At 46.7% G+C, this 23,232-nt stretch overlaps 2 protein-coding genes across 2 annotated transcripts in view; both read left to right on the top strand.

The window, feature by feature from the left end:
- ERBB2 (erb-b2 receptor tyrosine kinase 2) overlaps positions 1 to 23,232 on the top strand; it is a 278,816-nt gene that overhangs the window by 146,565 nt on the left and 109,019 nt on the right. The window lies entirely within an intron of this gene.
- NMT1 (N-myristoyltransferase 1) overlaps positions 1 to 23,232 on the top strand; it is a 120,103-nt gene that overhangs the window by 48,849 nt on the left and 48,022 nt on the right. Inside the window, exons 3-5 of the mRNA XM_063138460.1 lie at positions 796 to 940; positions 1,391 to 1,509; positions 11,845 to 11,936. Coding sequence (XP_062994530.1) covers positions 796 to 940; positions 1,391 to 1,509; positions 11,845 to 11,936 — 356 coding nt within the window. The remainder of the gene's footprint in view (positions 1 to 795; positions 941 to 1,390; positions 1,510 to 11,844; positions 11,937 to 23,232) is intronic.

The raw sequence follows: 23,232 nt of genomic DNA, 5'->3' as shown, positions 1-23,232 counted from the left end.
AGGCCATAATGTGTGAATGCACAGATGACCACTCGAAGAACTACAGTTACAGGTAAGCAACTTGCATTTCCTTTCTCACTACATATGAAGTTAAATTGGGAAGGACTGGGGATCCAGGCCAAAGCATATTACTCCTTTCAGCTGGGAAGTCCCCTCCTCCAGTTTCCCTAGGGTGCTTTCAGAGGACTGTGGACAGCAAGGGTACGCAACATTTTTGGGTCCATGGGCATATTTGGCAGTTTGAGAAACTGTCCTTTGCACCACAACAAAATGGATGCCATTGGAGGCATGGCTCATCATAAAAGAGAAGTAATCTGCCCAAAAGACTGAATACCCACAGTCTTCAGCATCTGCAGAAACCAGTTTGACAGAAAGCAAAGTTTTTCTCTCCCCATCTCCCAGCTCCTTTGCCAGCCCACTTACTTCCCCATATCTTCATTTCTTGTGCTCTTGATTGCCACACAGACACACACACATGTATTTAAAGAAAAGAAAAGAAAATGGAATAGATAGGGCACCTTGGTCAGCACCAAGAAAAGCGTTCAGGGGCACATTGGTGTCTATTGGCTTACCCTGACCTATAGTGTCATGTTTACATTTGTAATTGTTTTATTCAGTTACTGCATGTAGATGTGTAATTGGAGAGAGGGGTCAGTTTTAAATAGCCACTGGCAAAGTTTAAAGGGCAGGTGAAGAAGCATATCTTCTTCAAAAGATTTGAATCACCTTAAAAGGAGGTGGGGGGATTAGGATGTACCAGTTTGATAACTCATTCTCCTTTTGCTGTGTTTACAGGTGAATTCATTGCCAGCAGAAAGGATGCATGAGATTCAAAAGGCCATTGAACTCTTTTCAGTAGGACAAGGGCCTGCCAAGACAATGGAGGAAGCCACCAAGCGCAGCTATCAGTTCTGGGACACACAACCAGTCCCCAAGCTAGGTACATACGTTATTAGTGTCTCTCCCATCTTTCTAGCTGGGCTTAGAGTGGCTGGAAAGATCTATCCATGTTTTGAGACAGTTGTATATTTCTATTAGAAAGAAGATAACATGAGGCAGGGTGTAGCTACACTGTATAGCTCGTGCCTTCTAGCCCTTCCCAAGAAACAGTGTCAATTGTATGATTGAAAAAGGTCAATCAGCTTGATTAAGAGAGACTGAATTGCAGATAGGCTGGGAAACAAGCAGGAAATGTTGGTCCACACAAAGCACTGGAAACAGTATCCAATTAGTTGCCATGACCAGAAACATGAGAATAGTGGCCAGGAGACTGGAATTGTTCAGATAAGGTGTGGTATATGTGTAACTTGGAAGCCTGGAAATATATAAGGACTGGCCAGGCATGGCTAGGAATGCAGCCTGCTCTCACTCTTTCTTTTCCCTATCTCAGGAGAAGTAGTGAACACTCATGGGCCTGTTGAACCAGACAAGGACAATATCCGCCAGGAGCCTTACACCTTGCCTCAGGGCTTTATGTGGGATGCCCTGGACTTGGGGGATCGAGGTGTGGTGAGTAGGAGTGGAGGCAGAACTATCCACCTTAGTAGGTTGTCCTTGAAACCATCTCCTCTTTCCCCCTGCCCTTGCTACAGTGCTGTTCCATTATTGCTTTCTGCATCAGCTTCAGGGTACCAGTCCTTTGTATTTACTCCATTTAAGGTTTTCCACAACTTCACCAAATTATCCTTATTCCTTTTCTTTCTCTGTCTGTCTACATACAAGCTGCTGGGTTTGCTGCTAATTGCATTTTCATTCTCCTTCATTTTGACCATGCTGTTATTCCTCTTCTCGTGAAATCCACCTCAAAACCATTGTCTTTTACAGTTTTTCATGGACTCAAACTCCAAGGGGTCCATGGGATCGCTTGTTTCAGCCACTGTGTTTATCTTGGCTCACATGCTTGAGTCAGCTGGATCTCTCTATCTGTGCAACTCCGGAATGTTGTGTCTTACTGTCCTTTTCATACTGTACTCATCTGTGCCATAATTTCACAGCATGATCCAGACCTTTTTGTGCTGAGTACGTGGGAACATTTCAGCACTTTGGAGTCAATTTTCATAGACATTTTTCCTTTTTAAAAACTGACCCCTCATGACTAGTTTGAGATCTACTGTCTTATCCACTCATTTAAAAAAAGAATGTTGGGTACATTTTGGACAAGATACTCTTCTGCCATTAAACCTTTAACTTACTATTGTGCAATTAGATCCTTAACAAGATACTCTTCCAACATTGAACCCCAACTTCAGATGCATTTGGATGATACTTATTATCTGGAGCCATTTCAGTCAGGCTTTGGCCACAATATGGGACTGAGACTGCTTTGATGGCCTTAGTGGATGACCTATGACAGGAACTGGGTGGAGGGACTAAAGTCCTACTTGTTTTTCTGGACCTCTTAGTGGCTTTCAGTACCATCAACCGTATTATCCTTCTGGACCACCTGGCAAGGCTTGTTCTTGAAGTGATTAATCCTGTTCAGACGACACACTAAGCCACGGTGGTTAAACATTTTGAACTAAACATTATGGCTTAGTGTGTTGTGTGAAGCATTCCTAACCATGGTGGCTACATAACCACAGTTTAAACACACTCAATGACCATTTGCTGCAAAAGGGTTAGCACCCTAACCATGGCTTAGTATGTCATCTGAACAGGGCCAATGTATTGTAGTGGTTCCTGTCTTTCTTTTCAGGATGTGTCCAGAAGGTGGTGTTGGGCAACTACTGATTGGCCCCTCAGTTTTTGGTCTCTGGTGTCCCATAGTGTTCTGTTCTGTCCTCTATGTTATTTAACATCTATATTAAACTGCTGGGAGAGCTTTGGAGTGAGATGCCAGCAATATTCCAATGACACTCAGCTGTATTGCTTTATTGGCACCCTAAATTCAATAGTGGGCTGGGTGAGGTTGAACAAGCTGAGATTAAATCCAGACAAGGCAGAGGTGCTTCTGTTCAGTAGAAAGCCTGGCTTGGGAACTGCAATTCAATGTGTTCTGTATGGGGGTTGTACTCCCCCAGAAAGATCAGGTTCATACCTTGGGAATGCTCCTGGATTATACATAGTTCCTGGATTTTCAGGTGTTAGCAGTGGTAAGGAGTGCATTTATATAAGTACAACTACTGTGCCAGCTACAGCCATTCCTCAGTTATTGTGATCTGGCAACAATTGTCCATGCCTTGATTACATCACAGTTACTTCATGTTTAGACTAATGTAATGAGCTCTACGTGGGACTACTGCTGAAGAGTGTCCCTGCATGCTAATATGATCACATCATCCCTGAAAGTTCTACACTGGTTGTCAATTGTTGACCTCGCTCAGTATGAACCTTCTTGGTTATTAAGACCAGCAGGAGAAGCCCTTTTGAAGACACCCTCACCTGCAGAGCCCACTTGTCCAGTGTTGCACCTGAATTCTATGAGGGTTCACACAACATGCCATAACCCACAATGGGTTAGCATGTTGTATGAACCTGGACCGTTCCTATCAGGGTGGGTTGTTTTACCCACATGTAGTGCGAACCAAGACATGTCAACCCATTGTGGATAAAGGGCATTTGGTATCAAGCCCCTCAGCAAGAGTGGCGGAAACCCTTTCTGCTCTTGCCGAGAAGGGCCACAATCATCATTCATGATTGCAGCCAAGCTGCTGCCCGTGCCCTCCCTACCCCATGTAGTGTCAGCCACCTTCACTTTTGATCACTATCTTGATCACGGTCGGAGCCATTTATACAACATTTCCCAGCCCCATTTTGCAGAAAAAACAGGCCAGGGATTTTTCCCCACACTTCCCCATGCCTAGGGGAATGTGTATGAATGTGTTGGGTTAATTTCCCCAAAAATGCTTTGGTTTTTGCAGATGGGCACATGCGCAACTGCTGGAAGATGGATTTGCACTGGCATTTGGCAAACATACAGGGGTGCCAGCAAGGATAGTTTGTACCAAGTTTCCAGCGCTCCTTTTTCAGGGTGTCGGACATGCTGTTCCCATTCCTCAAACCATTGGTTGACGGCTGCCAAAACAGAAGCAGCGAGAGCAATCTTTAGGATTAAACAGCCCCCCCGATTAGCATCTCACCCCCCCTGCCCTACCTGCTCCATCCCATGAAAGTAGACATGCATCCACATTTAACCCTAAAATTCAATCTCACAGCTTCAGTTTTGTCAAAACTGAAATGGCTTGAGGGATCTTTACGCAGAAGGGGAATGGCATGCCTAGCACTTCAAAAAAGGGCTGCTGGGATTCGATACAGGCTATTCTCAGCTGCACTCCTGTATGTTTGCCAAGTGCAACATACAAGGGTGCAGGAGGGGCAATTATTAGGTTTCCTGCTGTTGCACACATACACTTCTGCAGAAAACCAAAGAATATATATATATATGTGTGCGTGTGCATATTGGGTAGTGTGAAAAAATGTTTCTTGGGCCCGTTTTGCGCAAAAATGGGGCTGGGGAAAAAGGGCTCCGTCTGTGATCAAGTTTGTAATTGGAGCCGGAAAGCGGCACTTGGCAGCAAGCAAGATGGGCCAGCCAGGGGAAAAGGGAGCAAACAAGCCATGCACTGTGGGTTGTTTGCCTGATCGTCTGGCAGCTGTGCCACTATGCACTGGGCTGCCGGCAAAACAACTCACAATGCGAGGCTAGTCACCCATCATGGGCTAGTGTGTTGTGTGAAAGCACTGTATAATACACTCCCTTTAGAGCTATGACTCTCTTTGCATTCAGGAAGTGGGTCAAGACACATCTTTTTAATTTGGCTTTTTATGGCTGGAACAGCTTTTTAAGGTTGTTTTTAATGTTTTCCTATTTATTTATTTATTTATTTATTTAAAACATTTGTATCTCTCCCTATATCATTAAGATCTCAGGGCGGTGTACAGATAAAAGCATATAGTATAAAACAATAAATTGAACAGTTAAAAACAAATTAAACCATGAACCAAGTTAAAACAATATATAATTTAAAAGCAGTTAAAACAATGTGCCGTCTTGGTGATTTTAAGCATCAAAGGCTTTAAAAGGCATGTTTTTACTTGGCGAAATGCAATCAGTGTTGGCGCCACTCAGTCCTCCAAGGGGAGGGCGTTCCACCGTCGGGGTGCCGCCACAGAGAAAGCCCTCTCCCTTGTTCCTTCATAGTGTATATGTTGTGTTGGTGGGATGCGGAGAAGGGCTCCTCCAACAGATCTCAAGTCTCGGGCAGGCATATATAAGGAGAGGCGCTCCCTCAAGTATCGAGGTCCCAAGCCGTTTAGGGCTTTAAACGTCATTACCAACACCTTGAATTCCAACTGGAAGTGTTGTTTTTTTTCTGTATAAAAAACTGTCATTTTTTCCTGTATAATACTGCCAGGATTCGATCATTTTTGTCTGTCTCTTCTGCCAAGACTCTTGTTCATGCATTGGTTATTTCTCGGTTGGACTACTGCAACCTTCTTCTCACTGGCCTTCCTTCTTCTCACATCAGTCCGTTGGTTTCTGTTCACCACTCTGCTGCTAAGATCATCTTCTTGGCTCGCCGCTCTGACCATGTTACTCCACATCTGAAATCTCTTCATTGGCTTCCAATTCAATTCAGAATCCAATATAAACTTCTCCTGTTGACCTACAAAGCTTTTCATTGTCTAGCTCCTTCCTATCTCTCCTCTCTCATCTCACACTATTGCCCCGCTCGTGCTCTTCGCTCCTCTGATGCCATGTTTCTCGCCTGCCCAAGGGCCTCTACTTCCCTTGCTCGGCTTCGTCCATTTTCTTCTGCTGCCCCTTACGCCTGGAACGCTCTTCCAGAACATTTGAGAACTACAAGTTCAATCGCAGCTTTTAAAGCTCAGCTAAAAACTTTTCTTTTTCCTAAAGCTTTTAAATTTTGATTTTGTTCTGACTTTATACTGTTAGTTTTACCCTACCCAGTGCCTGTTTACCCTACCCTGTGCCTGTTTGCATTCTCTTCCCCTCCTTATTGTTTTATTATGATTTTATTAGAATGTAAGCCTATGCGGCAGGGTCTTGCTATTTACTGTTTTACTCTGTACAGCACCATGTACATTGATGGTGCTATATAAATAAATAAATAAATAAATAATAAGTATAGGCAGCCAGTGCAATTCCTTTAAGACCAGTGTTATGTGGTCTCTGTAAGATGTACCTGCCAGCAGTCTAGCTGCTGCATTTTGCAGTAGCTGCAACTTCCGAGTCGTCTTAAAGGGCAACCCCACGTAGAGTGCATTTATTTATTTAAGCATTTTTATCCCGCCAAAAAAGGCTCTCACGGCAGCTTACAAAAGTATTTCTTGACAGTCCCTGCCCAAAGGTTTACAATCTAAAAGACATATCACAAAAGGAAAGGGGATTGGGAGGGAGGAGGAGGGGGAAAAGCAAAGCAAATTCAGGCACCACATTCTTAGTTGCAGAGTTCAATGACAGTTGACAGTTGGCAGCAGGAGGGAGGGGGTCCTCAGCTGGAGCTGGACGCAGGCACGATGGAGAGGTGCCTGGCTGCTACTTCCTCCCTCACTGGTGGCCTTTGCAGTAGTCTAATCAGGAAGTTACCAGTGCATGCACCACTGTGGCTAGGTTGTCCCTGTCCAGGACAGGCCGTAGCTGGTGGATCAGCTGAAGCTGACCCCAAGTACTCCATGTTACGGAGTCCACCTGGGCCTCCAGTGACAATGATAGATCCAGGAGTACTCCCAAGCTACGAACCTGCTCCTTCAGAGGGAGCACCACCTCATCCAGAACAGGTCACTTACCCAGGTCACTTACTCAGGAACCACCAATCCACAGAGCTTCCATCTTATCAGTATTCAGCTTCAGTTTATTGGCCCTCATCCAGCCCATTACAGCCTCCAGGCACTGGTCCAGCACCTTCACAGCCCCAGCTGACTCCAACAACAAGGAGAAGTAGAGCTGAATATCATCAGCACACTGGTGACACCCAACCCCCAAACCTCTAATGACCTCACCCAATGGCTTCATATAGACGTTGAACAGCATGGGGGATAGAATAGAACCCTGTGGCACCCCACAACTTAATTGCCATGGGGTGGAACAGGAATCCCCCAATACCACTCTCTGGAATCGGTCCTGCAACTAGGAGTGGAACCACTGTAACACAGTGCCTCCTACTCCCATCCTGCAGAGCCAATTCAGTAAGATACCATGATCAATGGTATCAAAAGCTGCTGAGAGATCTAGGAAGATAACAGGGTAGCATTCCCCCTGTCTTTCACCCGGAGTAGGTAGTCAGAGCCATCAAGGCTGTTTCAGTGCCTTGCCCTGGTCTGAAACCAGACTGAAATGGGTCTAGATAATCCGTTTCTTCCAAGAACGTCTGAAGTTGCCCGGCCACCACACGCTCAAGCACCTTGCCCAAAAAGGGGGTATTAGCAATGGGGCGGTAGTTCTCACATACCTCTGGGTCCAGGGAGGGCCTCTTCAGGAGAGGACACACTACAGCCTCTTTCAAGGTGGCAGGCACCACTCCCTGACAGAGGGAGGCATTTACCACCCCTTGGACCCACCCAACCAATCCACCCCTGCTAGATCGCATTAGCCAGAATGGGCAAGGGTCAAGCTTACATGTAGTGAGACAGACTGATTCAAGTGTCTTGTCCACATCATCAGTCTGCAACAACTGGAAGTGATCCCCAAAAACATGATTAGACGGGGCACTGTACACCTCCCCAGGCTCTGCGATAACTGTAGCATCAAGTTCTGAGCGAGTACTGGTGGGTGGCATTTTGAGGATGAGATTGAGGAGGCATAATAAGATGTTTTTGGCATCCTCACTGCAGCGTAATAGGTACAACAAAGAGTCTTTGCTGATTTTCGATCATACTCACTTCGAGACCTACGCCACCTGCACTCTAGCTGCTGTCCAGCCTGTTTCATTGCCCATAGATCTTCTGTAAACCAAGTGAATTATGGGCTCCACAGCACTGGAGTGGGCACTTGGGAGCGATTGTATTGATGGCTGTAATGAATTTGCTAGGCACTTCCAGAATAAAATCTTTTGCATCCGCCAGGACTTAGACTCCAGTGTTATAGCAGGTGAATCTAGTGAGGTGTCCAGAGTACAGTCTTGTCCTGTAATCTTGGATGAGTTTCAGTTGGTACAGCTCGAGGATGTGGACAAGGTGCTTGGACAGGTCCGCGCAACCACCTCTGTACTGGATCCTTGCCCCTCTTGGCTAATAAAAGCTAGTAGGGATGGAACAGCCGGCTGGGCCAAGGAGGTGATTAATGCCTCTCTACGAGAGGGAGTGGTCCCAGACCATCTGAAAGAGGCGGTAGTGAGACCACTCCTGAAGAAAACTTCCTTGGACCCGGAAAATCTTAGTAACTACAGGCCGGTAGCAAATGTTCCATTCCTGGGCAAGGTCCTTGAGCGGGTGGTGGTGGGACAGCTCCAGACACTCTTGGATGAGACTGATTATCTGGATCCATTTCAGTCGGGTTTCAGGCCTGGCTTTGGCACAGAAACAGCCTTGGTCGCCCTGTATGATGACCTATGTCGGGAGAAGGACAGGGGGAGTGTGACTTTGTTGATTCTCCTTGATCTCTCAGCGGCTTTCGATACCATCGACCATGGTATCCTTCTGGAACATCTGGCTGAGTTGGGAGTGGGGGGCACTGCATTGCAGTGGTTCCGCTCCTACTTAGCAGGACGGCTCCAGAAGGTGGTGCTTGGGGGACATTGCTCGGCCCCGTGGACTCTTCAGTATGGAGTTCCGCAGGGATCGGTCTTGTCCCCCATGCTGTTTAACATGTACATGAAACCGTTGGGTGCGGTCACCCGGAGTTTTGGAGTGCGCTGTCATCAGTACGCTGACGACACGCAGCTCTACTGCTCCTTTTCATTCTCATCAGGTGTGGCTGTGGATGTGCTGAATCGGTGCTTGGCTGCGACAATGGACTGGATGAGGGCTAATAAACTGAAGCTCAATCCAGACAAGACTGAGATGCTGCTGGTGGGTGGTTCCTCTGATCGGATGGGGGGTGTTCAACCGGTTCTGGATGGGGTTGCACTCCCCCTGAAGGAGCAGGTTTGTAGCTTGGGGGTTCTCCTAGAACCATCTTTGTCACTTGAGGCTCAGGTGGCCTCGGTGGCACGGAGTGCTTTCTACCAACTTCGGTTGGTGGCCCAGCTACGCCCCTATCTGGACAGGGATAACCTAGCTTCAGTTGTCCATACTCTGGTAACTTCCAAATTAGATTACTGCAATGCCCTCTACATGGGGCAGCCTTTGAAGACGGTCCGGAAGCTGCAGCTTGTGCAAAATGCGGCGGCCAGATTGATAGCTGGAACAGGGAGGTTTGAGCATGTAACACCGATTCTGGCCCGCTTGCATTGGCTGCCTATATGTTTCCGAGCCCAATTCAAGGTGCTGGTCTTAACCTATAAAGCCCTACATGGCTTGGGACCACAATACCTGATGCAACGCCTCTCCCGACATGAACCTACCCGTACACTGCGCTCAACATCTAAGGTCCTCCTCCGAGTGCCTACTCCAAGGGAAGCTCGGAGGATGGCAACAAGGGAGAGGGCCTTTTCAGTGGTGGCCCCCCGACTGTGGAATGATCTCCCCGATGAGGCTCGCCTGGCGCCAACATTGTTATCTTTTCAGCGCCAGGTCAAGACTTTTCTCTTCTCCCAGGCATTTTTAACAGCATTTTAACAGCATTTAACAATGTTAAGTTTGTTTTTAATGGACCCCACAATTGTTGTTTTTAAATGGATATTGTTGTTTTTATACTGTTTTTTATGTGTGTGTGTGTGTGTTGTTGTTTTTTAAATTGTATACTTTTAATGTTTACTATTTTAAAATGTAAACCGCCCAGAGAGCTTCGGCTATGGGGCGGTATATAAATGTAATAAAATAAAATAAATAAATAAATGGCCTTTCCCATCTCATCTTTCCATAGTGAGACCAAGGCCTCAACTGAATCACCAGCCCTATCAGCTGGGAAAACCCCAGAGCATTCAGGAATCCTTCAGATTCCATAAGTCTCCGGGGGCATACCATCTTAATGGGTCCCCCACCCCTGCAGGGAGAATCTGCTACCGGCAAACCAAATTTCACAAGGAAATGATCTGTCCATGACAATGGGGTTGTTGACCCCCCCCCCAAAAAAAACCCCAAATCCTCCCCCATTTGACCAATAGTAAAAATCAGATCAAGGTTATGTTCTGCCACATGTGTAGGGCTAATGATGTACTGAGACAGCCCCATAGTTGTCATGGTAGTCATGAAGTCCTGAGCGGGCCCTGTCAGGACAGCCTCGGCATGGATGTTGAAGTCCCCCATAACTACAGTCCTAGGGTTCTCCAACATCACCCCAGTCAGCTCAGGCGAGACTACTGGGCAGTGGGGTGGGTGGTACACCAGCAGCATACCTGTTCTGTGTTTTTGGCTCAGGACTAGATACAAAGCCTCAAAACTGGCCCTAGGACGGATGGGCTTCCTTGTGAGGAAGATGGAATCCTTATGGATGATGGCAACTCCTCCCTCCCGGCCCTCCAATCTGGGCTGGTGCTGCACCGAGTACCCAGGTGGATAGAGCTGAGACAGATCTACTCCTCCCAGCTCATCCACCCAGGTCTCGGTGATTGACAACAGTCAGCCCTTTCTTCCACAGTTAAATCATGGATGGTGACTGTTTTATTGTGGACCGACCTGGCATTCAAAAGCAGCACCAGCAGATCAGAGGGTGGGGTGATAGGGCAACCTGGGTCTTGAGTTATGGGGGAAGGACTGAAAGTTGGGACTGATTTCAAACATCTGTCCCGCCTTTCCCTTACCTGGCATGTCCGACCCCCAACACCATATCTCCCTCTGCCTGAGACTACACCAATAGGGGCACCCCATTCCTCCCTCCTCCCGTGGAATTTACCTAGGCACATAGATGACAATAAAACAAGGGCAAAAACCAGTACAATGAAACAGGTATACCAGGCCATTGGGGGAGTGCAGTACCAAATAAACTTAGAGGCCTAATATACCTCCCTCAAGCAACATTCCACAATTATACAGGCTGCCATCAAGGCTATGGCCAGTCTCTCACCCTGGCCAATTGCTCCCACCCCTCAATTCTCACCTAAGGGGTGGTTGGCTGTCAGCCACACCAGCTGTCCTACTCTCTCATCACAGGACAGCTCATTCATACACACACACACACACACACACACACACACCCCTACCTAAAAAGGGAGTAAGGCAGACAGGCAGTAGCTGCTTCTCAGTTCAGCTGTTCTTTACTTCAGTTCTTCTGCTGGTGGCAGATTCCTCTTGTACGGCTTCTGCCCGCGGCTGAGAGCCTCAGGCCAAGAGCCCTTGTGCTCTCGCCTATGTTCTTACTGGATTATGGTTTTTATTGTCTGAATTTTTTATAAGCTGAAATTTGGTTAGCTTCAGAGAGAGGTTATAGAAATACAATAAATAACATTATTTTATTTTATTTATTTATTTATTTATTTATTACATTTTTATACCGCCCAATAGCTGAAGCTCTCTAATTCAATTACTGCCAGTCTTTATATAGCACTCTAAATTGCAGACGGTTTTACAATCTTTATTATGCAGTAACCTGTGAGGTAAATCTGTAGGATTCTTGCTGTACAGGTAGGGAGTTGAGACTGAAGTAATAACTTCCTGAAAGCCACAAACAAGAACTGAACTTGGGTCTTCCCAGATCTGTGTTTAAAGCTATTTAAGTTGCTGGTTGTTTTATCTATACTGGTCTTCTAATAATTCTTACAAGTATCGTGTGAGATAATGCTGTTCTCTTAAGGCTGGCAACTTTCCTTCTTTAAGCAAATAATGCTTTTCACGTGCTTTCTTTAGCTTAAAGAGCTGTATACTCTCTTGAACGAGAATTATGTGGAAGATGATGACAACATGTTCCGGTTTGATTATTCACCTGAGTTCCTCCTGTGGTGAGTAATAGATTTTCCTAAATATATAAAGTGGTTTCCATCCATTTTTCCTTCCTCCTATATAGGAGCCCGGTATTGACATGAATACATCAGAATCAAGACTGCTCACTTTCAAAAGTGAAATTTGACCAAGTGCCATGAATTGAGCTGATGATCTTGCCCATCCTGACATTCTTCAGCTTGGGTCACTGCTATACCCTCCATAAAACCCCTTTTCCAAAGGCTGAACGCGTCTTTTGTAGGACACAGGATGAAATGGAGAGTTGCATTATGCAATATGGCTGCAAGAAAGGCAAATGCTATTTTGGGCTGCATTAATAGAAGTATAGCTTCCAAATCACGTGAGGTCCTGGTTCCTCTCTATTCGGCCCTGGTTAGGCCTCATCTAGAGTATTGCGTCCAGTTCTGGGCTCCACAATTCAAGAAGGACGCAGACAAGCTGGAGCGTGTTCAGAAGAGGGCAACCAGGATGATCAGAGGTCTAGAAACAAAGTCCTATGAAGAGAGACTGAAAGAACTGGGCATGTTTAGCCTGCAGAAGAGAAGATTGAGGGGAGACATGATAGCACTCTTCAAATACTTAAAAGGTTGTCACACAGAGGAGGGCCAGGATCTCTTCTCGATCCTCCCAGAGTGCAGGACACGGAACAACGGGCTCAAGTTAAAGGAAGCCAGATTCCAGCTGGACATCAGGAAAAACTTCCTGACTGTTAGAGCAGTGCGACGGTGGAATCAGTTTCCTAGGGAGGTTGTGGGCTCTCCCACACTAGAGGCCTTCAAGAGGCAGCTGGACAACCATCTGTCAGGGATGCTTTAGGGTGGATTCCTGCATTGAGCAGGGGGTTGGACTCGATGGCCTTGTAGGCCCCTTCCAACTCTGCTATTCTATGATTCTATGAGAGGATATCCTCAAGTAAAACTAAGACAACAGATCTTCCCTGTCTCCACTAGGCAAGCCTCCTTTCCATTTTCTGATCTGCCTCCCCAAAATCTAGCAGTGATCAGTATGTGAAAAACAGGATTCAGGGCATCTCACCTGCACGTCTGAACATTTAGTTGAGTTCTCAGCTGAGGGGTACTCGCATGAAGGCCATAGTTCCTTCCAGGTAAACTATTGACAACTTGGTGGGGACAAACAGTCACTTTTTCACTATGCATGTTAAGAAAGGAGAGGGTGAGTGAGGAGAGCTTATCCAGTGTGCCTCTAGAAGGTGGAGATTGGTTTCCTGCTGTAAGTCAGAATGACTCAATGAGAGAAGACTTTTCCAAGGCCAAGTGATAGCACCATAGGCTGTCAGTGGGGTTGCCCCTGTGTAAACTGGGTTAATTCCCTTAATGTAGGGGTGCAGAGCATGTATTGAGTGAGGGGGCAGATATCATGGGTCCCTGTTCCCTCTGACATTCAGACATGCTGGCAAACTGACATGGGACACTCACATCAATGAGACTTCTTTTATTTGAGGAAATCTCACGGTTTAATGGTTACACACTTCCGAAATACTTAAAGCTGATGGATGGTCAGAAAGCTTTAGGCTCCAAGATCACGTACCGTCAAAATGCTGCTCACTACAATAACAACCTGTTTTCCAGTCACCATCTCAATGGTTCCAAAAACGGGTTTCAAACCCGACCAAAGGAAGGGGAAAGATTCCTGATACAGTCCTTCAGGCAATCACAACATGACATTCTTGAAAGGCTTAACAAACCATCCCAGGGGAGCTGGTCCAAATGGGGCCACATGTTGGTAACTCAGAGAACATAGCCAAAGCCTAAACAAGGTCATGGGGTGGGTAAAAATCTCAGGCACAAGAGATTTAGCACTGGAAACTCCCTGCCACCTCAGTCTGTAGGGAAAAAGTCCAACAATAAAAATCAATCCCAGTCTACCCTTACACTGAGCTGTTGATGAACAAAAAATGAGAGTTGAAGCCTATGAAAAGCCCTACAATAGTTTACATGGCACAGTCCTTAGTAATCCAAAATCCAAATAGGAGAGGGTCAATGTGCAGGGTGCTTTCAAAGTCCCAAATGGTGATGGATCCAAACAGAGGGTTTTCAGGCCATGGGTTGAAAAATGATCTTAGCCTTTATAAGCCTTTTCTCCAGCTTATAAAGGGAGGCATAGGCCTGTACAAAACCACTTGACAGTTAGGGGCTCGGCCTGTGAATCATGCCCGTGTCCAAACAGGGCATACTGCTCAGCCCACCAAGATGATGCCACAATCTGAGTGACTCCTTAAACAACCCCCACCTTTCTAAATACTCTATGAGTTTCCCACAGAAGTCTTACAGCCCAAGGCTGAGAGAGGGAGGGAGGGAGGGAGGGAGGGAGGGACAAACAAAACTACTCCCTTCTACTTCCCTGAGAACCCTGACAGGGATAAGCCTGCTTAGTTTCCAACTCTCCAACCCAGTTCTAAACAAATCTAACTACAACTTGCTGAAACCTATACCTGACATCACTCCCCACCCAAAACACCTCCCCACACTTGTCTGGTTTGGTAGCTCAGAGATAGCTGGGGAAAGGGGTAACTAACTAGGGCAAAAGAAGGACCTAATAGGTGGCTAAAGAACGCAAACGTAATCACTTTCAGAGGATGCTGTTGTGGGTATAAATTTTTAACAAGCAATTGGTTTGATAGAAAGCATTACAGTTTTTGACAAACAGTTGCTAATTTTTCATTTGTAATAAAGTTATAATAAAATAAAGTTTAACATGCAGTTGCTATATTTAACAAGCAATAGTAGATCATTAATAAACAGTTGCTTACAACATTGACCTCATCTTATCGTCCAATATCACTCTTAAATCAAGACTATAAAATCCTAGCATCTATTTATGCTAAAAGACTAAATACTATTATTTCAAAATATATTCATCCTTACCAAACAGGCTTTTTAGTGGGGAGGTTGTTATCAGACAACACAAGGAGAGCAGTAGACCTTGTCTACGACTCCTGTGTTAGTAATAATCAAACTGTTTTTGCTTTCTTGGATGCTGAAAAAGCTTTTGATCGAGTAGAGCGTAAATTTTTATATAAGGTGTTAGAGAGATTCAATGTTGGAATACCATTCTTGAACTATATCAAAGCCCTTTATGATAAACCAAGTGCCTCACTTTTTATTAATAATTGTAATTCTGAATATTTCCGAATAAGTAGGGGAAAGCAGTCTCTGCTTTACTTTTTGTCTGCTGCATTGAACCTTTAGCAATTATGATTCGTTCATCAAACGAAACATCAGGTATAGAAATTGGTTCATCTAACTTTAAAATTAGCTTATATGCAGATGACATCATGTTATCACTAACAAATCCTTCCATGTCAATTCCTACACTCCACAGAGCTATATAGATTGTAGATTGCAAGCTGAATATGAGCTAACAGTGCGATATGGCTGCAAGAAAGGCCAATGCTATTTTGGGCTGCATTAATAGAAGTATAGCTTCCAAATCACAAGAGGTACTGGTTCCTTTCTATTCGGCCCTGGTTAGGCCTCATCTAGAGTATTGTGTCCAGTTCTGGGCTCCACAATTCAAGTAGGACGCAGACAAGCTGGAGCGTGTTCAGAGGAGGGCAACCAGGATGATCAGGGGTCTGGAAACAAAGCCCTATGAAAAGAGACTGAAAGAACTGGGCATGTTTCACCTGGAGAAGAGAAGATTGAGGTGAGACATGATAGCACTCTTCAAATACTTAAAAGGTTGTCACACAGAGGAGGGCCAGGATCTCTTCTCGATCCTCCCAGAGTGCAGGACACGGAATAACGGGCTCAAGTTAAAGGAAGCCAGATTCCAGCTGGACATCAGGAAAAACTTCCTGACTCTTAGACCAGTACGACAATGGAATCAGTTACCTAGGGAGGTTGTGGGCTCTCCCACACTAGAGGCCTTCAAGAGGCAGCTGGACAAGCATCTGTCAGGGATGCTTTAGGGTGGATTCCTGCATTGAGCAGGGGGTTGGACTCGATGGCCTTGTAGGCCCCTTCCAACTCTGCTATTCTATGATTCTATGATTCATTTGTTTATCAATCTCAAATTGCAATCCTGCCCCCTCAACTTCTGCTTCACTTTCTCCAGGGGGGTCATAGACCCGCTTTTGGGAAAAGACCGAGGCAAAGTAGGAATTGAGCACTTCAGCCTTTTCTTTTTCATCTGTTATCAATTTGCCATCCTCATTAAGCAGTTGAACCACCATTTCTTTCCTCTGTCTTTTACTACTCATGTATCTGAAGAAAGCCTTTTTATTTCTTTTAGCATCCCTCGCTAACCTCAGCTCATTATCAGCTTTAGCCTTCCTGACGCCATTTCGGCACTTCTGCGCCACCTGTCTGTACTTTTCTTTTGTAGCCTGGCCTTCCTTCCACTTCCTATATGTATCCTTTTTTGTTTTCAGGTCATCTCTAAGCTTTTTGTGGAGCCACATTGGTTCTTCTTCGTGGTCTCTGTGCATCACACATATGGGCTCTGCGCCTGCGCAGGGCCAGGTTCGGAAACTTCTATAGCTGAAAACGTTTTAGGCGGGAACCCCTCCCCCACCGTCCACTGAGCATGCTCAGGGGTTCCCGCCTAATCCCCTCAGTTCTCTTCAACCGCCTGTAGGGTCAACAGCGTTTGGAGACTTCTCTCTCTCTCTCTCTCTTTATATATAAAAGATTTTTTTCTGTTGTTACCTCAGCCTTGGTGCCTATGGCACTACAAGGCCTCTTCAAAAAGTGCTCTGGTTGTGGGCAAAAGATCTCCCAAACTGACGGACACTCTCGTTGCTGTTTTGTGCTTGGGGGAGACGCACGTCGTCGAATCCTGCTGTTTTTGCCTAAAATTCTCCAGGCAAACTAGGAAGAACCGATCAGATCGCCTTCGGGCATTACTGTGGGAAAAGGCGTTGGAGGCAGTGGAGAAACCGAGTACGTCTCGAAGCTCCAAATCTCCTAATACCATGGAGTCAATGTCCCAACCTCCTCCTTCGCGGAGTGATGCCTTAGCAGTTCACCCCCCTTCCTCCTCTCTATCCGCTTCCTCAAAAGCGGCCAAAAAGATATCTAAGAGAGCAAGAGAGCACGTTGGGTCCAAAGAACCCCAACGAAAGAAATCAAAGGAGGGAAAGAAAAAATCGACAAAGTCAAAACCGTCGATACCGGGCCCCCCGAGAATGATGATTTCAGTACTGAAGCGCCCTACGGCACTGAGCAGCCCGATATCGAGGCTTTCCCTACAAAAGACGCCTCCAATATCGGCAAGTCCGATACCGACACTTTCGGTACCGAGAGCTTTCTTGATACCGAGAAGGACAACACCATCTTCTCCACCGGCCTTGACACCGCTGCAGACGGAGCAAATAATGCAGTCCCCGGTACGGTCTCTCAATATCATTACGGTACCGGCAGAGGAGACAAGTTTAAGGGCATCAATCTCGGAAGGAGAGGTCAGAGCCTCCTCACAAGATCCAACACTGGCAGAAGAGGGTCCCACCTCCCCAGGATACCGCCAAAGCCAACAACCACCCATCGGTACCGACAGGGGCATGAGTCATGTCCAAGGTTCGACACCGACACACATCGGTACCGGGACTTCGATACCGACACACATTGGTACCGAGATATGCCATTCCCCGATACTGACGGCCGGCGATACCGGCCTGTGTCACAAGACTGTTCACCGGCGCCGATTCATTCAGCTCAATATTGGCATCCTCCACAGTATCCTCCTTATTACTACAAGGACTGGAGATATAGAAGGGACCAAGACTCCTATTACTACCAGGAGCAGTATGCCCCGTACCCACGCTTCCAGCAACCTCCATCGGAGACAGTTTCCCGTCCTCCACCCGTGGAAGACGTGACCGCTATGCCGCCGCCAATGCAACCCTCGGTACCGAGGCCCCCACCTCAACAAGTGCAAGCTACGACATCGGCAATGTCGGTACCGTCGCAGGCTCTGCAAGCCCTACCCGCGGCTAGAATGAGGGGAAGTGCATTAGATGAGCTCTCTGATGAGGAATATCGATCAGACTCCTCGCAGGAGTCCATCACCTCCGCCATCAATCCCTTCTCCGGATGATTTGGTGATAGCCACAGATGTTATTTCACCCTCTGAGGACTTGTCCCATTTCACTGATCAAGTGCAAAGGATGGCTAGGTCCCTGGGGATCGAAACTTCTCAACCATTGGAGAAGTTAAATGATCCAGTATATGACGACCTATACTGTGAATCGTCTACCCCAGCGGCAATCCCATACCTGCCTGTGCTGTTGCGTACTGCCCAACAGTCATGGACAATGCCCTCCTCTATGCCACCAACGTCGAGAAAGCTGGATAACATCTATAAGTTTCAAGAAAAGACAGCTCCATTCCTTTTCACCCACACCAAACCGAATTCAATTATAGTTGAGGCATCCCAAGGACACACTCAGAGGAAACACAATGCTCCGGTTGACAAGGAGGGTTGCAGACTGGACGGCTTGGGAAGAAGAATATATTCTTCTACGTCTCTGTCTCTAAGAGTGCACAACTACCAAGCCACCATGGCAAAATATCAGTCCTTTCTATGGGAGAAAATGGCGTCTCTTTCTGCATACCTTCCAGATGATCAAAGAGAGCTGTCAAATGTGTTTTATACAGAAGCCATGAGGCTCTCACGCCAACAGCTAAACACAGCAAGGCACGCCACTGACTGTGCTTCAAAAGCAATGGTAGCCTCCGTTGCTTTGAGGCGACATGCGTGGCTCAGGTCAGCAGGACTATCCCAGGAGGCACGCACACGCATCGAGGACCTCCCCTTTGACGGGGAAGGACTCTTCCACTCGTCCACAGACGAGTCCATGGAGACTATCCAAAAAGCCAAAAATACGGCTAAGAAAATGGGGATTGGTCAGCAGCAACAACAGCTCCAGAGACCATTCCGCCAGAGACGCTGGCCCGGAACACAGCAGCAATTCCAACTGCAAGACCGCCCTGCTACATACCAACCTCAGGGTCAGTACAGGAGACAACAATACCCGGGACGGTTCAGGCAAAATAAGAGCAAGCCTGACCCGAATCAGAGACGGCGTCTTTGACTGTCTTGCACCAAACAGCCTAACGCCTAAGTTTGGTGACATCCTTGCCCCTTTTTTCTGCAATTGGACCACTATTACATCCGACACATGGGTCCTTAACATCATATCTCGGGGCTGCAAAATAGAATTCTCCACCCCCCCTCCCCTTGGAACCGCAAGGTTCTCACCACCTACAGATGCCCTATTACAAGAAACTACGTCTCTGTTGGGAAAGGGCGCCATAGAGCGATTATCAACTCGCGCTCTAGGAAGCGGGTTCTATTCCTGCTACTTTACGGTTCCGAAATGGGATGGGGGGCTGAGGCCTATTTTGGACCTCAGGGAGCTAAACAAGTTCATCAACCCTAAAAAATTCCGGATGAACTCTTTAGCAAGCATCCTACCCTTCCTCTCCCAAGGGGATTGGTTTACGTCTATCGACCTAAAGGATGCATATTTTCATGTTTCAATCTATCCTGATCATCGCCAATACCTCAGGTTCATAGTAGGGGAAGACATTTTCCAATTCAAAGTGCTTCTTTTGGGCTTTCTACGGCACCCTGAGTCTTCACAAAGTGTATGACACCAGTTTGCACCTTTCTGAGGACTCGAGGGGTAGAAATTTACCCCTACTTGGACGATTGGCTGATAGTGGCTAATACGAAGCAAGAAGCCGCCCGTAATACCCACCTCACCATGAAATTACTCAACGAATTAGGCCTTTGCATCAACAGGGAAAAATCAAATTTTCATCCAACCCAAAAAATTAAATTTCTTGGAGCAATTCTGGACTCAACCCGCTCCAGGGCTTTCCTCCCAAAGGATAGAGCTAATACGTTAATTAAACTTGCAATTAAGCTCTTCCGCTCTAAAATTACAGGTGCAAAGGTTATTGGGTTTCATGGCAGCGACGGTCAACGTCGTCCCTTGGGCACGTTTGCACATGAGACCTCTACAGTTGTGGCTTCTGCGGGAGTACGACAATACATTGGACGCTCACCGAGTGAAATTGCCGCTCCCTGCCAAAATAAAGGACACGCTCCTTTGGTGGACGGATTTGTCCAATATCACACAAGGCTTGGACTTCAAACCCCAAATTCCATCACAACATCTAATGACAGACGCATCCCTATTGGGCTGGGGAGCCTACTGCGGGGATCTAACTATCCAGGAGCGCTGGAGCTCCCTCGACAGGAAAAGACACATCAACGTCTTGGAGTTGATGGCTATCCAAAAAGCTCTGTATGCCTTTCAGCAGACCTTATCGGGTCATGTAATCCAGATCCATACAGACAATATGGCTGCTGTCTGGCACATAAGCAAGGTGGGACAAGGTCTATGGACCTGATCTCCCTCACTCTGGACATTTGGCATTGGGCAATTGCCCACGACATGACTTTGTCTGCCATTCACATCGCAGGCCAGGACAATTTCCTGGCAGACGACCTCAGCCGCACCTTTGTGGACACGCACGAGTGGCGGATGAAGGACACCATTCTGGACATGATCTTTCAGGCATGGGGACAACCTGTAATAGATTTATTTGCGTCACCAGAGAATGCCATCTGCAGCCAATACTGCACGTGGGCGGGCCAAAGGGCAGCATCTCTAGGAGACGCCTTCGAGAGGATGTGGACAGGACAGCTCCTGTACCTGTTTCCCCCCATACCACTCCTCTCAAGGGTTATTATAAAGCTGTGCAGCGACAACGCCAACGCCATCTTAGTAGCGCCTTGGTGGCCAAGGCAGCCGTGGTTCACTCCGCTACTCAGACTGTCCTCAGCGGAGTTTATCAGACTGCCTCAATGTCACAACCTCATCTCCAAGGGGAAGGGACTCATCTTCCATCCGGATGTCAAGTCCCTAAACCTAACAGCTTGGAGGATAAGGCATCACTAGACAACCAACCGCTGCCTGCTGATGTATGGAGCATTATCCTAGCAGCCAGGAAACCAGCTACTAGGAAATCATACGCAAAAAAATGGACAGTCTTCTCTGTTTTTGCTCTCAGTAAAAACGAAAACCCGGCTTCAGCACCGATAGCAACAGTGCTTTCTTTCCTTTTTCTCTATTCAAAAAAGGACTCAAGTTTTCGTCAATAAGAATTTATTTAGCAGCTATCTCTGCTTCACACCAGTGGATTCAGGGCTGCTCGGTCTTCACACACCCTTTGACGAAACGGTTCATGAAGGGCATGAAGAACACAATCCCACCAGTTCGCTCTTTCGTTCCTCAATGGAGCCTTTCGGTGGTGCTCAAGGCATTATCGGCCAAGCCCTTTGAGCCTTTAGCAAGGACAGACTTGCGGTTACTAACTTTCAAGGTGGCATTCCTTGTTGCAGTCACATCTGCTAGGCGTGCCTCCGAACTAGCAGCACTCCGCATAGACTCACCATACACGGTGTTCCATGCTGACAAGGTGGTCCTTAGACCGGACCCAGCCTTTCTGCCAAAGGTTGTGCCTTCCTTTCATCTTGGGCAGGACATCACGCTCCCAAGTTATTTTCCTTCGCCGACATCCCCTATTGAGTCTGCCCTGCATACTCTGGACGTAAGACGGGCTCTTGCCTTCTACCAGTCCAGAACTGCCACTCTCCGGAGATCCCAAAGACTTTTTGTTTGTTATGGGGGCAAGCAAAAGGGACTACAGGCATCTCCGCAGAGAATATCTGCTTGGGTGGTCCAGACCATTAAGCTAGCCTATGAACTCGCTGGCCTCCCGTTGGAGGGTAAGGTGCGTTCCCACTCCACGAGAGGAGTAGCTACCTCTACAGCCTTTGAAAAGGGGATCGCTCTACCAGACCTCTGTAAAGCGGTTAGCTGGTCGACTCCACTAACTTTTGCCAGCCACTACCGTCTGGACGTCAAATCGCGTAGAGACTGCGCTTTTGGGCGTGCCATCTTATCGGCTAGTCTATGACTTCTTATCCACCAACTGACACCACCCACCTCCGGTAAGTCAGCTTGTTAATCGCCCATATGTGTGATGCACAGAGACCACGAAGAAAAAAGACAGGTTGCTTACCTGTAACTGTAGTTCTTTAAGTGGTCATCTGTGCAGTCACACATCCCTCCCACCGTCCCCACTATGGTGTCATTAATTTCTTTTGATCACCTGGTGGTTCTCAGTGAGACTGTTTAGGCGGTTTCAGGAACTGAGGGGATTAGGCGGGAACCCCTGAGCATGCTCAGTGGACGGTGGGGGAGGGGTTCCCGCCTAAAACGTTTTCAGCTATAGAAGTTTCGCAGAGCCCATATGTGTGACTGCACAGATGACCACTCGAAGAACTACAGTTACAGGTAAGCAACCTGTCTTTTCCCCTGTTGTCTTCTATCTTTTCTCCTTGTTGGAATTGTTTGTAACTGTGCCTTTAAATTTTCCTTTTTTAAATACTCCCACCCATCCTGCACTCCTTTTCTCATTAGGCTCACTTGCCACGGGACCTTACTTATTATAGTTCTGAGTTTATTAAAATCAGCTTTCCTAAAATCCAGAGTACGCGCATGGCTACACTCAACTTTTGTCTCCTTCATAATCAAGAATTCAAGTATGACGTGGTCAGTTTCCTCCAGAGTTCCCGTAACTGACACTTTATCCACTAAGTCATCCCTGTTGGTCAATATCAAGTCAAGGATTGCCGATCCTCTAGTTCCTTCCTCCACTTTCTGTAGGAGAAAGTTATCACCCACACATGTCAAGAATTTCTTGGAAGGGCCACTTTTGGCAGTATTTGTCTCCCAACAGGTATCAGGATAATTGAAGTCCCCCATCACTACTACATCACATTTCCTTGAAACACTGGCAATTTGTTTCTCAAAAGTTTTGTCCTCGTCTTCTCCTTGATTGGGTGGTCGGTAGTAGACTCCGATTATCATGTTCTTTTTATTCCTAGCCCCATTTATTTTAATCCAGACGCTCTCGACAGGGCTCCCAATCTCATCCGCCTGTATTTCTGTGCAGGGATAGGTATTTTTAACATATAGTGCAACTCCACCTCCCTTTCTATTTCTTCTGTTCTTTTTGAACAAGTTATATCCTTCAATTGCTATATTCCAGTCATGGGAGTCATCCCACCAAGTTTCAGTTATACCTATCAAGTCGTATTTGCCTTCATGTAATAAGAGTTCAAGTTCGTTCTGTTTGTTTCCCATGCTCTGGGCATTAGTATATAGACATCGAAGACCATGTGTTTTATAGTCTGGCTTTGTTCCTACATTGTTGCAGACACTATTTTGGGACTCTGTTGGAGCTGTTCTCTGTA

The sequence above is a fragment of the Elgaria multicarinata genome, chromosome 11 (assembly GCF_023053635.1).
Source record: "Elgaria multicarinata webbii isolate HBS135686 ecotype San Diego chromosome 11, rElgMul1.1.pri, whole genome shotgun sequence".
NCBI classification, from domain to species: domain Eukaryota; kingdom Metazoa; phylum Chordata; class Lepidosauria; order Squamata; family Anguidae; genus Elgaria; species Elgaria multicarinata.
Note: the sequence above shows the minus strand (reverse complement) of the source record. Positions and strands in the feature narration are given on the sequence as shown.